Source organism: Loxodonta africana, chromosome 3 (assembly GCF_030014295.1).
Source record: "Loxodonta africana isolate mLoxAfr1 chromosome 3, mLoxAfr1.hap2, whole genome shotgun sequence".
In the NCBI taxonomy this organism is placed as follows: domain Eukaryota; kingdom Metazoa; phylum Chordata; class Mammalia; order Proboscidea; family Elephantidae; genus Loxodonta; species Loxodonta africana.
This window is the reverse complement of record NC_087344.1, coordinates 79966402-79983283: the sequence shown is the minus strand read 5'-3', so window position 1 is coordinate 79983283 and position 16882 is coordinate 79966402. Positions and strand designations below refer to the sequence as shown.

General features: G+C 41.6%; 1 protein-coding gene across 1 annotated transcript; it reads right to left on the bottom strand.

The window, feature by feature from the left end:
* Positions 1-6635: 6635 nt before the first annotated feature.
* Positions 6636-7940, bottom strand: LOC100666479 (olfactory receptor 2A12-like). The gene has a single exon (XM_003415542.3). The coding sequence runs from the start codon at positions 7608-7610 to the stop codon at positions 6636-6638; it is 975 nt and encodes a 324-aa protein (XP_003415590.2). The 5' UTR covers positions 7611-7940.
* Between the last annotated feature and the right edge of the window lie 8942 nt (positions 7941-16882).

Here is a 16882-nt window from a genome sequence, read left to right as displayed (position 1 = left end):
GGGGCCGACTGTGGAACAGACTATCAATTGCTCATATGCATGTTCAAACTGAAACTGAAGGAAATCAGAGCAAGTCCACAAGAGCCAAAATATGACCTTGAGTCTATCCCACCTGAATTTAGAGAACATCTGAAGAATAGATTTGATGCATCGAACACTAGTGACCGAAGACCAGACGAGTTGTGGAATGACATCAAGGACATCGTCCATGAAGAAAGCAAGGGGTAATTGCAAAGACAGGAAAGAAAGAAAAGACCAAGATGGGTGTCAGAGGAGACTCTGAAACTTGCTCTTGAGTGTTGAGCAGCTAAAGGAAAAAGAAGAATTAATGAAGTAAAAGAACTGAACAGAAGATTTCAGAGGGTGACTCAAGAAGACAAAGTAAAGTATAATGACATGTGCAAAGAGCTGGAAATGGAAAACCAAAAGGGAAGAACACACTCGGCGTTTCTCAAGCTGAAAGAACTGAAGAAAAAATTCAAGCCTTGAGTTGCAATAGTGAAGGATGCTGTGGGGAAAATATTAAATGACACAGGAAGCATCAAAAGAAGATGGAAGGCATACACAGAGTCATTATTCCAAAAAGAACTAGTCGATGTTCAACCATTTCAAGAGGTAGCATATGATCAGGAACCCATGGTACTGAAGGAAGAGGTCCAAGGTGCACTAAAGGCATTGGCGAAGAACAAGGCTCCAGGAATGGATGGAATATCAACTGAGATGTTTCAACAAACAGATGTAGTGCTGGAGGTGGGCTCTGGTCTATGCCAAGAAATATGAAGACAGCTACCTGGCCAACTGACTGGAAGAGATGCATATTTATGCCTATTTCCAAGAAAAGTGATCCAATTGAATGTGGAAATTATAGAACAATATCATTAATATCACATGCAAGCAAAATTTTCCTGAAGATCATTCAAAAACAGCTGCAGCAGTATATCTACAGGGAACTGCCAGAAAATTCAGGCCTGTATTTTATTGACTATGCAAAGGCATTTGACTGCCTGGATCATAACAAATTATGGATAACATTGAGAAGAATGGGAATTCCAGAACACTTAATTGTGCTCATGAGGAAACTTTACATAGATCAAGAGGCAGTTGTTCAGACAGAATGAGGGGATACTGATTGGTTTAAAGTCAGGAAAGGTGTGTGCCAGGGTTGTATTCTTTCCCCATACCTATTCAATCTGTATGCTGAACAAATAATCTGAGAAGCTGGACTATGTGAAGAAGAACGGGGCATCAGGATTGGAGGACGACTCATTAACAACCTGCGTTTTGCAGATGACACAACCTTGCTTGCTGAAAGTGAGGAAGACTTGAGACACTTACTAATGAAGATCAAAGACCACAGCCTTCAGTATGGATTGCACCTCAACATAGAGAAAACAAAAATCCTCACAACTGGACCAATGAGCAATATCACGATAAGCGGAGAAAAGATTGAAGTTGTCAAGGATTTCATTTTACTTGCATCCACAACCAACAGCTGTGGAAGCAGCAGTTAAGATATCAAAAGACGAACTGTGTTGGGCAAATCTGCTGCAAAGGACCTCTTTAAAGTATTGAAGAGCAAACATGTCACCTTGGAGACTAAGGTGCGCCTGACACAAGCCATGGTATTTTCAATCGCATCATATGCATGTAAAAGCTGGACAATGAATAAGGAAGACCGAAGAAGAATTAATGCCTTTGAATTGTGGTGTTGGCGAAGAATATTGAATATTCCATGGACTGCCAAAAGAACAAATAAATCTGTCTTGGAAGAAGTACAACCAGAATGCTCCTTAGAAGCAAGGATGGTGAGACTGTGTCTTACATACTTTGGACATGTTGTCAGGAAGGATCAGTCCCTGGAGAAGGACATCATGCTTGGCAAAGTACAGGGTCAGTGGAAAAGAGGAAGACCGTCAATGAGGTGGATTGACACAGTGGCTGCAACAATGAGTTCAAGCATAACAATGATTGTAAGGATGGAGCAGGACCAGGCAGTGTTTCCTTCTGTTGTGAATAGGGGGTCACTATGAGTCGGAACCGAATAGACGGCACCTAACAACAACAATTTATAAAGAATGTTCTACATGCCACTTTGGTGAGTAGCATCTGAAAAAAAGAGATAAAAATCTGTTTTCTTTTTAACCAGGATGTAGCTGGTCAAATTAATTGTATAAGCAAGGTCATATTTGAGAATTATTATATTAGGACCTTGATAGGAGAGGAATTGGCCCAAATTTATAGCTACTTTGCATAAAAAAAAATTTTTTTTTTTTGCATGACATATGGTGGAGAGAATTTTTTTCACTTGATTTTCCAGCCTTAGTGTAGCAAATAATAGAGGATTTTAAAAAGTCCAATTTAAGATACCTTATAAAAATTTCCAGATAGAAATTAATTCTGTGGCCTTAATAAAAATGGTAAAACCAAATCCATTGCCATTGAGTCAATTCCAACTCACAGTGACCCTATAGAACAGAGTAGAACTGCCCCCATAGGGTTTCCAAGGAGCAGCTGGTGGATTCAAACTGCTGATCTTTTGATTAGCAGTGGAATGCTTAACCACTGCGCCACCAGGGCTCCATGGCCCTAATGGTTGCTAAATATTAAATGTCTCAAGATTTGCATAGCAAATTCAAGTAAGCCTACCTGGCTAATCTTCTTGCTACACCTATATAAACAATGAGGCCAAATGAAATAAGACCAACCTTTTTGTGATCTAGTGTAATCTTGGAAGATAATTTAAAATGACAAGGGGGGAGATTGTCAGGAAAACTCTAAGACTCGCAAAAGAGATTATTGATGTCCTCTCGGCACTGATTATTGTCTAGAAAGTACTGCAGGAATTATTTGACTTTATAGGGATGTGGTCTTTTAATTGACTTTCTATGCAGTAGAGCATTTTACAAGTCTGTAGGCACAGCCGATAAATTATAGAAAACTGGTAGAAACACAAATGACTCCTGCTGTGGTAACGGAAAGGATTCCTATTTGTAATAACACAAACGACATTTATCTAATAGAGTCAAATTCTCATTCAAGGTAGTCCTAACATTTTACTGGTCCCTTCATGAATTAATGAGCTCAATAAAATCCTCGACATGCATTCGTTTAAGAAAAACCATAAAGGAGAAAATTTATAAGTTCATTTTCATTAAATTAAGAATTCTATTTATCTAAAGTCATCTTTCTATTCTAATCTGTTCTATTCTTTCTATCGTAGTTGTAACTTGACCCTGTGAATGCCAGTAAATTTCCAGTAGTCCTTAAACTAGCCCAAGCCAGATTTGGCCCACGCTACATGGGCAGAAGGGCCAGCTGTGACAGCTAATTGGCCTCAACAGCAGATGAAGCAACAGGTGGACTGAATCAGAAGAAAAATCATCACCTGGACCCTATTCCGAAATGATAGGTCTGACAAGAACCATGTTACCTCCTGTTCCCTGGTCACCTTCTAGGGTTTCCCCCCCGTATGCCTGTGAGGCTGCTACCCTGCTGCCCAAATCACATATAAACCCTGCTTCCCCATAGCTCGGGAGTCGAATCTGAGGTGCTTCCTCCTGGCTCCTTGCTCTGCACGCTGCAATAAAGTTACTTTCTCTTCCTCAAAGACCAGTGTCCAGATCATTGCCAAGTCTGAGCACGCTGGACAGAACTCACCTTCTAGTGTTCCGTAACATAGTCATCAAAAGAAAGTGAAAGAATACTCTTCAGCAATGAAAAAGAATGAACATGAACAAAACCTATTGTTGAATGATTAAGCCTAGCTATAGAAGAAAATATACTGATAATTCAATTCAAAAATCATGAAAAATAATTATCTAAGAACTGTATTTATATTTCTTTAAAAATATTAGTAGAACCAATTAAAATTTAAAAACCCTGAATTGTGGACACTAAAGTGTTAACAGTTATCTTCAGGTCTAAAGTAATGGATGATTCTCATTTTCTTCTTTTTGTTTATGTTTCATAAAATTTTAAGAATAAACACGTATTTCTTTTGCAAGGAAACCCTGGTGGTGTAGCGGTTAAGTACTACAGCTGCTAACGAAAGGGGTGGCAGTTCGAATCTGCCAGGCGCTCCTTGGAAACTCTATGGGGCAGTTCTACTCTGTCCTATAGGGTCGCTGTGAATCGGAATGGACTCGATGGCGCTGGGTTTGGTTTTTTGGTTTCTTTTCCAATAAAGAAAAAAAGCAATAAACTGAGAAGACATTCTCAATGCCTTTAACAAAGAATTCATTTCAAAAATACACTGTTGTTGTGTGCCATGGAGTTGATTCCGACTCACAGCGACCCTTTATGATAAAGTAGAACTGCGCCATAGGGTTTTCTAGGCTGAAATCTTTGTAGGAGCAGATTGCCGGTCTTTTCTCCCATGGAGCCGCTGGTGAGTTTGAATCGCCACCCTTTCAGCAGCTGAGAGCTTAACCATTGTGCCACCAGGGCTCCTTCAAAAATATATAGTGAACTACAAATCATGAAAAGACAAACAATCTTATATTCATTGAACACTTGCTATTTGTTAAACACTAAAAGATCTTTACAGGTATTATTTAATCCTTCCAACAACCTTCTGAAGTGTGTGCTATTTTCTTCCCATTTACGGATGAGTAAACTGAAACTGAGAGAAGTCAGGTAAATTGCCCACTATTACTGTGTTAGTAATGAGTACAGCTGGAATTAGAACCCAGAAGCCTGACTCCAGAGACCAAGCCCTGAACCACTACACGATAGTACACCAATCTTATAAAAAAATGTTGAACTTGCTAGCAATCAGGCAATTGCAAATAAAACAAAAACAGTAAGTTTACCACTTTTCATCTATGAGATAGATAAACATTTAAATATTGGACAATATCACGTGGTGAGGAAGAGAGGTGTAGGCTGGCATAGAAGAGTAATTTAGGAGTATCTAGTAAATTTTTTAGTAAATTAGACATTTCTTTGATTCTGTAATCCCTACAGTCCATTTCTACACAAAAATCCTAGGAAAAATACTCACATATGGAAAAATGTATGAAGGCCTGAGTTACAACATTGTTCGTAATAGTGAAAAATTGGAAAATAACAAGTCTTCGGTGATAGGAAATTAGATAAATGAAATGTGATATATTTAGACACTTGTTAAAGGGAATAAACCAGACCTATTATTTATACAGGTGTCAGAAAAATGCTGTTGACTTAAAAAAAATTTGGAGTGGTACTGATAGCATGGTACCGTTAAAAACTTTTAAATAAATACATGAACAAGTCTATGCATTACTTGTGGATATAAAATTTAAAAACAGACTGAATAAATAGAATTTAATTTAAAGATAGTGGTTGCTTCAGGGGAATTGGGAGTATTCAGAGGGTACTTTAACTCTATCTGTAATTATTTAATCCATTAAGCTAATAAGGTAGCTTCAGATTGTTTATAACATTAAACTCAAGTGACCATGAGCAATGTGATTACTAGAAACAAAACAACAGTCATAGAAATAAGAGATAGTATATTTAAAATATTTTGTATGCACTGTCCCATTCTGTTGTGCCAAAAGATAGGCATACTTTAAGCTTTCTTGTTGATACTTGCACAACTTTAAAGAAACATGTTCATGCATTGCAAAAAAAAAAAAAAAAGGAGAAAAAAAAGAGTGAAACCAAACATGAAAAATATTAGTGTTTGTTTTTTTTTTTTTGAGGGGGGGAATTAAATTTTTGTTTTCAATTGCTTCTATCTTTCACATGCATAGAGACATATGTGTATGTATATCCATATACACATATATGATATATATAAAAACATACATATATTTACATATACATATATATGATATGGAAACCCTGGTGGTATAGTGGTTAAGAGCTATGTTTGCTAACCAAAAGGTTGGCAGTTCGAATCTACCAGACGCTCCTTGGAAACCCTGTGGGGCAGTTCTACTCTGTCCTAAAGGGTCGCTATGAGTCGGAATCAGCTTGATAGCAACAGGTTTGGTTTTATATATGATATATACACATATTTCTCCTGAGAAATATTTATATTTTTTTCTCAAAATAAAGTTGAAGTTTAAAATGTAAAACAAGTGAGAATCAGTTTCATAAGCTGAGCCCAGACCAGGTCAATTATTAGCCATATTGTTACACAGATAAGTCTAAAATAATTCTAGCTCAGACTTTATAGACTAATGCAAAAAGCAATGCTAACTATTATAAGTGCTTGTCAGGCAGTCATGCAAGACTATATTGCTACATAATCTGCATATTCCTTTTATTGTTTTCACCCTAAATTCCTTTATACTGTAGAATAGCACGTGTGCATGTTAAATATTTGGCTGTGTTCACGCTGATATAAACTCCCAAAGGTAAGGGCAGAAGCCAGGAAAAGCACAAAGGTAATGGCCATGAACCACAAGGACATAGTTTTTGCAGAAGAAATTCTTTGCCTTCAATACTGAACTGAGGCTTTGTGTGGTGGCAGCTGATAATTTTTCAGCCAATCAGGAGATCTTCAGTTTAGGGGTGGCCAAATCCTTGCCCAGCTGCTCATAGCCCAGGAAAACTCAGGCTGGTCAGAATATGATGTGCCTCTCTGATACCAAATGGGCCCCATCTAGTCCTGCTCACAACTCTGGGCAACTCTGAAACATCTTGGGTTACTGAGCTGTCCTTCTGTCTCCAAGTACTTTCAAAAAGACTCCCTTTACATCCTTGTTCCTGAGACTGTAGATGATGGGGTTGAGGAAGGCAGGGACAACATTGTAGAACAGGGCCAGCTTCTTGTCCTGCTCTGGATCATACCAGGATCCAGGCTTCATATACATCACCATGGCTGGCCCATAGAATGTGGTAACCACAGTGATGTGGGAAGCACATGTAGAGAAGGACTTGAGCCGGCCCTGGGATGAGCGGATTCTTAATATGGAGGCAAAGATATGGACATAAGAGGCCAGGATAAGGGACAGTGGGACCAGAAGCAGGATGAAACCCAAGACGAAGTCCAAATGATCATTGAGAGATGTGTCTGCACAGGCCAACTTCAAGACAGCAGGGACCTCACAGAAGAAGTGATTTATCTTGTGAGGGCCACAATAAGGCAGGCGCATGGTGAAGACAGTATAGATCAGGGCCCCAGTTATGCTGATGGACCAACAGACTGTGACCATCTTGATACAAGTGGGATGGCTCATGTGTAGGGTATAGTGAAGGGGAAAGCAAATGGCCACATACCTGTCATAGGCCATAATGGCATAGAGAACACACTCAGCAATGCCCAGAACTAAGAAGATGAACATCTGGGCTACACAAGCTCCCCAGGAGATAGTTCTCCTTGGACACACCATATTAACCAACATCTGGGGTACAGTGGTAGTGACATAGCTCATGTCCACTAAAGACAGGATACTGAGAAAGAAGTACATGGGTGTGTGGAGGCGCGAGTCCGAGTAGATCAGGGTGAGGATGAGCCCATTGCCCAAGAGGGTGGTGAGGTAGAGGAGGAGGAAGAAGGTGAACAGGGCCATCCTGACTTGTGACTCACTGGAGAAGCCCAGGAGGATGAACTCAGACACGTTGTTGTGGTTGTCCTTGCCAAGGCTCTGCATGGTGGCCTGACTATTAAAGACAGACATTCCTGGTCTCTTCTTGGCTTTGGTGGAGGGAGGGTAGGGTCGACAGAAGCTGAGTCACACACCCACCACCCACCACCTTGTGCAGTGTCTTGCATAGATTTGGCCAAATCTTTGTTGAGTTGGATGAGAAAGACAAGAGAGCTAGGGAAGCTCTGGAACTGGACAATAATTCAGAAGGTCTGGATTCATACCTGTAATAGAACATGAGATTCTTAACTGCCCACAGGCCCTTCCTCTGGAAATTAACACCACCCATCGAAGGTAAGGGATTAGGTAGCATCTTTGTAGCAGTAGATCCTGCCATCTCCTAGCCACAGCTGAATTTGATCAGGGCTACATACTTTTTCCAATCTGCATGTCTCTCCCGAGGATTTAAAATTGTGACATGAAAGTCTGTGCCAGTGGACAGTGGGTACTTAAGTTACTGTCAGCCCAGAGCTGGTGTGTTGCCAACCTGAGTCACATGTAGGTTTAATAAAAGAGAATACAGATGGAGGACTTGCAGACATGAGAAAAGAGGAGACATGCTGGGAAGCAGAGAAAAGAAAACTCACAGCCCTGAGCAACTGAGGGAACCTGGTTCTTGACTTGCTATTCCCAGCTCCCCTGAGGCCTATTTTTTTTTTTTTTTCCTGTACTGGGATACTGTGAGATTTTCTATTGAATCCTTACAGTACCACCCCAGCCCCACCTTTGTAATTCAGCTCTTCCTGAGTGTCTCATGGTTGTCACTTACCAAGCTGTGTGATCTTGGACAAGTCCTTTCACCTCCATTGGTCTCAGTCTCCCAGTCCGTTAAATAGAGATGAAGCATCTACTTCACAGGGTTATGGCAAAGAGCATAGGAGATACTGTAGGTCAAGATGTTTTGCAAGATATAAAACACTAGAGAAATAAAAGTTTGGTATAAGTAGAATGAATCTGAAATTTAGTCCTGGCTCTGCCCCTGATTTGCTGTGTGGTCTTGGGTAACTCTTTACCCTTCTCTGAGTTTCACAGTCTCATTTTTATAAGCCTGTTCAATTTCATAATCCCAAAGAGCACTTCCGGCTCTGATGTTCTTTGATACCAGGAAAACAGACTGGATATCTGTGATTGCTTTAGTGCTGGGAGCACCAGGGGGAGGGCTGAGATGAGCAATCTGTTGAGTAGGATTGTAATGGGCAGACTTAACTTCTCAGCAGGGGGAGACAGGGGCATAGGAGAGCATAGATTTTGGAATCAGAGTATATGAGTCTGGTAGCCTGTTTACCTACTCCCAAGTTAGCTTCTTGGAGTCCTATTTTCTTCATCTGTAACATGGGGACATTATCTCCTTCACAGTATAGATTGCATGAAAGATACCTGGACCATGGAAAATGCTCAATAAATGGTTGCAATTTAGATGATGGGAGGATGGGCGAAAGGAGGAATGGAGAGAGGAGAGAGAAAGTTCATTAGCATCTCTAGTGTCTGAGGTTCCAGAGGGTAGGGCTGAAAAGAGGTGAGAACTGGTTGTAGCAAGATGATGGTGGAATTCTGGAAGACGGAAAAAGTGTCTGAAGCTATATAAACACAAGATTTGTATGTGCTGAGCTTTAAAAACCAAAACCAAACCCATTGCCATTGAGTGGATTCTGGCTCATAATGACCCTATAGGACGGAATAGAACTGCCTCATAAGGCTTCCAAGGAGCGGCTAGTGGATTTGAACTGCCAAACTTTTGGTTAGCAGCCTGAGCTCTTAACTACCGCACCACCAGGGCTTCGAACACCCACAATTGGATGAAGGAGAAGGATCTCCCGAATAAGGAATATTCATGCTGGGTAGCTCAGTCTTGGGCGTTGAGAGATAAGGACTTTCCAGAGATCAGAATTGGTCAACAGTGCATATGGCAAACCCTGAAGCCAAGAGGATGAGGGCTAAGGATGTTTGGTGCTCACATTCTCCTTTCCACCAGTCTACACCCCAGTCCTGGACTTTTGCAATAGCCTCCTACTGGCCTTCCTTCCTGGTCCACCCATCAGCAGATACATGTCATCTATCATGTCACTTTCCATGCCTCCTTATTCTAGAATTCAAGGCATTTCCTAATCTGGTTCTAACCAATTTTAGAGTCTATGTGATTCACCGGTACCTCAGTGAGACTTCTGAGCCGTAATTCTCACAGAATAACCATGCAAGGATGCTATTCTGGGCAGCTGGAGTGCTCCCAGGCACAGATCTTCTGAGCAAGATAGCAATCTCAGTATTTGCCATATATGCCATGCAGGTTCCACCATCCTTTGCTCTATTCATTCCTCTGCCTTGCGTAACCCTTTCTGCTGTCCATAGCCCACCAACCTCAGGCCCAACTCAGGTTTTCCTCCTCCTTCTGCTCTCCTCATGTGACTGGCCTAGTCTAGTTCATGTATGTGTTTTGTCTTCCCAGCCTGGCTGGAGGCGGAAGCTATGTCTCTTTTTATATCTCTCCATAGTACCTAGCACAAGGATGGTATTGTTCAGGGCTTAACAGAGCCTTGGGCTGTGAATAAGCCATGATTATGTCAGTGTTTGGGGAGATATGCAAGAGTCCACCTAGCCATGCTATGGTGGGGATCAGTAGACTGCTTTTGGAGTCCCCTTCCAGTGCTGGCTTCCTCTACCTTCCACCAAACTAATAAGTAGCAGGACCAGGGCTAAAGCCTGGGTTTCTGGCTGCAAAGCCTGCCAGGCTCTTAACTCCTACAATTTACTGCCTCTTGAAAAGACACAGGTGAAGACACAGGTCAATCCTTCCCTAGAAAAATTCCATACACATACCAACTCTCCTTTCTCTACCTGCCAACTCTTCCCTGCCCCTTCCCAGCCTCTGCTCTTCTGGTGGGAAAGGAGGGAGAAGATGCCTTGTCAGGGGACCCACCAGGGAGCCTCAGGATGCATTCTGGGTTTGTGGGTTGGGGGTGCTCCTGAGTGAGGCTGATGCAAGTCTGGAAATGGCCATAAATGTGCACTGGAGATCCCAGTCCTGATCATTAAGGGCAGGTGTCCCTTTCTCTCTTCCCGCAGTGAACGGGAGGAGAAGACTAGAGTGGGCTCACTTGTCTGTTCTCAGGGATGCCCAGGGAAGATAGCTCCCGCAGCCCATCCTTCAGTCCCTCCCTCAGTCCCAACTACAAACAACAAGCACCGTCAGAGCTCCTTCACTCCTGTGGCACATCAGCCTGTTTTCCTGCTGCAGTGCAGTAGAAAGCAGGTCAGCTTCTCCTTAGCACAGTGGCCCAACAGGGGAGTCTGGGTGTCTCTTAAGTGTGTTGGATGCAGAGCAGCCCTGGAGGGAGAGGATTCCAGCTGGCAGACCCAAGGGTCCTCTCTGTACTGGAATTGGGGGTAGTGAGTGGATTTCCAATCCTTGCAAAGCCCTGGGGATTCCCTGTCCAAGCTGGTAAATACAGCATAGAGCCCCTGGGCTGGATAAAAACCATAGCCAGGAAGTTTCATGCTCCCAAGACACTTTGGGCTTGGCCCCTGGAGCTGGTGAGCTGGGCATCCTTCTGAGGTTTCCATGTGGGGACTGAAATTTCTTCTAAGACTCGGAGGATGGGGGTGGGGTGGGGGGGTGGGGAGGTGGGGTTTCTGTGGCTGAGCTGCCACATCCCTGTATGACACAGCAATAATGCAAATAAGTTATGCTTTGTTTCCCTCCAAAACACTTTTTTGTCTATTATAACCTCCAGCATCTTATCCAAGGTCACACACCTAATGCAGGTAAAACTAAGACTTGGGTATAGATAATATAAATGCTACTGATACTTTGTGTCTTAGCAACTACCATTAACTGAAGACTTACTGTCTTACCCTCAGTATCTACCAAAGGCTACACTCCTCATTGTGGCATAAATGCTGCCAAACCTATATAATATAGTGTTAACTACCTACTACTGAACACCTCCTTTTACCAGATGCTACGCTAGGCACTACACATAGTATAATTAATCCTCAAAACAAGTTTGGCATTAATTTTAGCCATTTTACAGACCAGGAAGCTCAGAGAGTTTAAAAGAATCAAGTGGCTTATTCATATCATGCAGTGGATAAATCGCAGAGCCTGAATTTGAACCTAGATCTGTTAGACTCCAAATTCTTTTACTGCAGCATTTCTATGGCCAAGGCATCAAGCTGGTTTACAATGCATGTACAGTTAAGCCGAGAGTGTCTATAAGACTGGATGTAGGAGACAGGTGGTCAAAGGGCCAGACAGGTGTACAGATTTCCTCTAACCCAATTTTCTGGAATCCCAAGAGAAAGGCAGGAGCCTGGCCTGACCTCATTAACTGCTATAGGACAGGGCTCACTGGAAGGAAACCTGTCCCATGGGTGAGAGGCACTGACCAACTGTGAGAGAAGGTCCAGTTATCAGGTAGAATTCAAATTCTGAAGGCTATGGCAATGAAGGTGAAGTCCAGTTTGGGCACTGGTATACTTGAGGCTACTGGGGAAAACTGGTACTTTGGTAAGGGACAGTGATTAGAAACCCAGGCCAAGTGATCCTTAAGCATCAAGGGGTATCTGTCTGCAGGAGTGGGGCCTGAGTCACTGGCTGGAAACTAGGGGAAGAACTGAATCGGTCCTGGTCGCTGGGAAAGGTCCTGGCAAGAGCAAGGCAGATGGTCATCTTAAAGGACAGGTCCCACGGCAAAGACCAGGGGTTCTCTCTGTCCTGGAATTGGGGGTTTTACTATAACTGGAGCACAAAGTTGCACAGCCTAGTGGCAGAGCAGGATTAAATGGCTATCTCAGCATATGGGACAAGGACTGCTTAGGTCTCCAGAGACATAACATTCATTCAGGCAACACGGAGTTTTAAGAACGGGGCTTGTGCCTCTGGAATGCTAAACTGAGGATGGGATTATGGTAGGATGATCACTCATCTCAGTTTTCCTGGAACAGTCCTGATTCATACCTGTTGTAGATCAATTAACTCGTGAAAATTATTTTTTAAATTGTGCTTTAAGAGAAAGTTTACAGATCAAGTCAGTCTCCAATACAAAAATTTATATACACCTTGCTATATACCCCCCCTTTTTTTTTTATATACCCCTAGTTGCTCTCCCCCTCATGAGACAGCACACTTGTTCTCTCTACTCTGTATTCCCATGCCCATTCAGCCAGCTTCTGTCCCCCTCTGCCTTCTCATCTCCCTTCCAGACAGGAGCTGCTTACATAGTCTCATGTGTCTACCTGAGCCAAGAAGCTCACTCCTCACCAGTATCATTTTCTATCTTATACTCCAGTCTAATCTCTGTCTGAAGAGTTGGCTTTGGGAATGGTTCCTGTCTTGGGCTAACAGAAGGTCTGGGAACCATGACCTCCCAAGTCCTTCTAGTCTCAGCCAGACCATTAAGTCTGATCTTTTTATGAGAATTTGCGGTCTGCACCCCACTGTTCTCCTGCTCCATCAGGGATTCTCTGTTGTGTTCTATCAGGGCAGTCATCAGTTGTAGCCGGGCACCATCTAGTTCCTCTGGTCTCAGGCTAATGTAGTCTCTGATTCATGTGGCCCTTTCTGTTTCTTGGGCTCATAATTACCTTGTGTCTTTGGTGTTCTCCATTCTCCTTTGGTCCAGGTGAGTTGAGACCAATTGATGCATCTTAGATGGCCACTTGCTAGTGTTCGAGACCCCAGACACCACTCAACAAAGTGGAATGCAGAATGTTTTCTTAATAGATTTTATTATGCCAATTGACCTACATGTCCCTTGAAACCAAGGTCCCCAAACTCCCGCCCCTGCTGCTCTGGACTTTGAAGCATTTGGTTTATTCAGGAAACTTCTTTGTTTTTGGTTTAGTTCAGTTGTGCTGACCTCTCCCTGTATAGTGTGTTGTCTTTCCCTTCACTTAAAATAGTTCTTGTCTATTATCAAATTAGTGAATACCCCTTTCCCTCCCTCCCTCCCCACTCTCATAACCATCAAAGTATATTTTTTTTTCTCTGTTTAAACTATTTCTTGAGTTCTTATAATAGTGGTCTCAAACAATATTTGTCCTTTTGCAACTGGCTAATTTCACTCAGCATAATGCCTTCCAGATTCATCCATGTTATGAAATGTTTCACAGATTCATCACTATTCTTTATCAATGCATAGTATTCCATTATGTGAATATACCATAATTCGTTTATGCATTCATCTGTTGATGGGCACCTTGGTTGCTTCCATCTTTTTGCTATTGTAAACAGTGCTGCAATGAATATGGGTGTGCATATATCTGTTCATGTAAAGGCTCTTATTTCTCTAGGATATATTCCAAGGAGTGGGATTGCTGGATCGTAGGGTACTTCTATTTCTAGCTTTTTAAGGAAGCGCCAAATTGATTTCCAAAGTGGCTATACCATTTTACTCTTCCACCAGCAGTGTGTAAGTGTTCTAGTCTCTCCACAGCCTCTCCAACATTTATTTTGTGTTTTTTGGATTAATGCCAGCCTTGTTAGAGTGAGCTGGAATCTCATTGTAGTTTTGATTTGCATTTCTCTAATCGCTAATGATGGTGAGCATTTCCTCATGTATCCGTTAGCTGCCTGGATGCCTTCTTTAGTGAAGTGCCTGTTCATATCCTTTGCCCATTTTTTAATTGGGTTATTTATCTTTTTGTTGTTGAGTTTTTGCAGTATCATGTAGATTTTAGAGACCAGGCGCTGATTGGAAATGTCATCGCTAAAAACTTTTTCCCAATCCGTAGGTAATCTTTTTACTCTTTTGGTGAAGTCTTTGGATGAGCATAGGTGTTTGATTTTTAGGAGCTCCCAGTTATCCAGTTCCTTCTGGTGTTTGTGCATTGTTAGTAATGTTTTGTATACTGTTTATGCCATGTATTAGGGCTTCTAGCATTGTCCCTATTTTTTCTTCCAGGATCTTTATAGTTCTAGATTTTATATTTTGGTCTTTGATCCATTTTGAATTAGTTTTTGTTCATGGTGTGAGGTATGGGTCTTGTTTCATTTCTTTGCAGATGGATATCCAGTTATGCCAGCACCATTTGTTAAACAGACTGTCTTTTCCCCATTTTACAGACTTTGGGCCTTTGTCAAATATCAGCTGCTCATATGTGGATGAATTTATGTCTGGATTCTCAATTCTGTTCCACTGGTCTGTGTATCTGTTCTTGTACCAGTACCAGGCTGTTTTGACTACTGTGACAGTATAATAGTTTCTAAAATCAGGAACAGTGAGGCCTCCCACTTTGTTCTTCTTTTTCAGTAATGCTTCACTTATCCAGGGTCTCTTTCCTTTCCATATGAAGTTGGTGATTTGTTTCTCCATCTCATTAAAAAATGTCATTGGAATTTGGATCAGAATTGCATTGTATCTATAGATCATTTTTGGTAGAATAGACATTTTTACAACGTTAGTCTTCCTATCCTTGAGCAAGGTATGTTTTTCCACTTATGTAGGTCTCTTTTGGTTTCTTGCAGTAGTGTCTTGTAGTTTTCTTTGTATGTATCTTTTATGTCTCTGATTAGATTTATTCCTAAGTATTTTATCTTCTTGGGGGCTCCCGTAAATGGTATTGATTTGGTGATTTCCTCTTCGATGTTCTCTTTGCTGGTGTAGAGGAATCCAACTGATTTTTGTATGTTTATCTTGTATCCTGATACCTTGCTGAACTCATATCATTAGCCTTCTTGAGGATTCTTTAGGGTTTTCTGTGTATAAGATCATGTCATCTGCAAATAGAGATACTTTTACTTCTTCCGTACCAATCTGAATGCCCTTTACTTCTTTATCTAGCCTAATTGCTCTGGCTAGGACCTCCAGCACAATGTTGAATAAGAGTGATGATAAAGGGCATCCTTGTCTGGTTCCTGTTCTCAAGGGCAATGTTTTCAGACACTCTCCATTTAGGATGATGTTGGCTGTTAGCTTTGTATAAATGCCCTTTATTATGTTGAGGAATTTTCCTTCTATTCCTATTCTGCTGAGAGTTTTTATCATGAACAGTTTTTGGGCTTTGTCAAGTGACTTTTCTGCATCAATTGATAAGCTCATGTGGTTCTTGTCTTTTATTTATGTGCTGGATTACGTTAATTGTTTTTCTAATGTTGAACCATCCCTGCATACATGGTATGAATCCCACTTGTCATGGTGAATTTTTTTTTTGATATGTTATGGAATGCTATTGGCTAGAATTTTTTTTTGAGGATTTTTGCATCTAAGTTCATGAGGGATATAGGTCTGTAATTTTGTTTTTTTGTGGTTATCTACCTGGTTTTTGTATCAGGTTATGCTGGCTTCACAGAATGAGTTTGGGAGTATTCCACCCTTTTCTACGCTCTGAAGTACTTTTGGTAGTAGTGGTATTAACTCTTCTCTGAAAGTTTTGTAGAACTCTGCAGTGAAGACAGCCAGGCCAGAGTTTTTTTTGTTTGTTTTTGGGAGTTTTTAAATTACCTTTTCAATCTCTTCTTTTGTTATGGGCTTATTTAGTTGTTCTACCTCTGTTTAGGTAGGTAGTGTGTTTCTAGGAGTTCATCCATTTCTTCCAGGTTTTTCGTAGTAATCTGATATGAATCTTTTGTGTAAATTATTTTAAGTATCTTCTTTCAGCTCAAAAAGTGTCTTAGTTTGGACACATAACCAAACAAGGGTTCTTGTCCTGTCCTATTATCCAGTCGAAATAGGATGGACACCACACCACCAGTTTCAAAGGAAACAGAAAGTGGAAATTTATTGTTTGTTCAGACAATAAGCAATGTGGGGTCTAGGGACCATAAGGCCGCATGCTCACTGTTTAAGGGGACTGGGGAGCTTTTTGTTTCCAGTGGCGTCGGGGGTTGGGTTTGATACCTGGAACTCTCTGCCCTTAGCCCCCCCATGCCCATACTTGGAGGTCCGGATATTAAATCATCTTCTGTCTGATGATCATGTAGTGGGACCCCTCATTTCTAAAATGGAATTGGGTGAAATCATGGGCTGGGAAATATCATTCTTTCTGGTGACAACTGGGTCCAGGGTGGGTTGAAGAATGTGATATCTTCAATCGGCACATGCTTCAGGGTGTAGCTTGGGCTAGTTCAGTGGATGGAGCCACTACCTGTTGCGATTTCCTGAAAAATGTTGCTCAAAACAAGCTTGTGGTTAGCAAGACAAAGAAAGGAGAGGGGAGGAAGGGATGTTGATTGGGGTTTTCGGACATAAGTTATATAGTTTCATAGATTAGGGGGCCTTGAGACTGTCAGCTGCCTGCTATGCAGTAGACGTTCCACAATGTAGTCATATACTTTGATCTATTTTCTCTCTCCAATCTGCCTGATCAGT

Excerpts from the sequence above, each read along its gene's own strand:
- LOC100666479 (XM_003415542.3), bottom strand. The coding sequence starts at position 7,610 with ATGTCTGTCTTTAATAGTCAGGCCACCATGCAGAGCCTTGGCAAGGAC.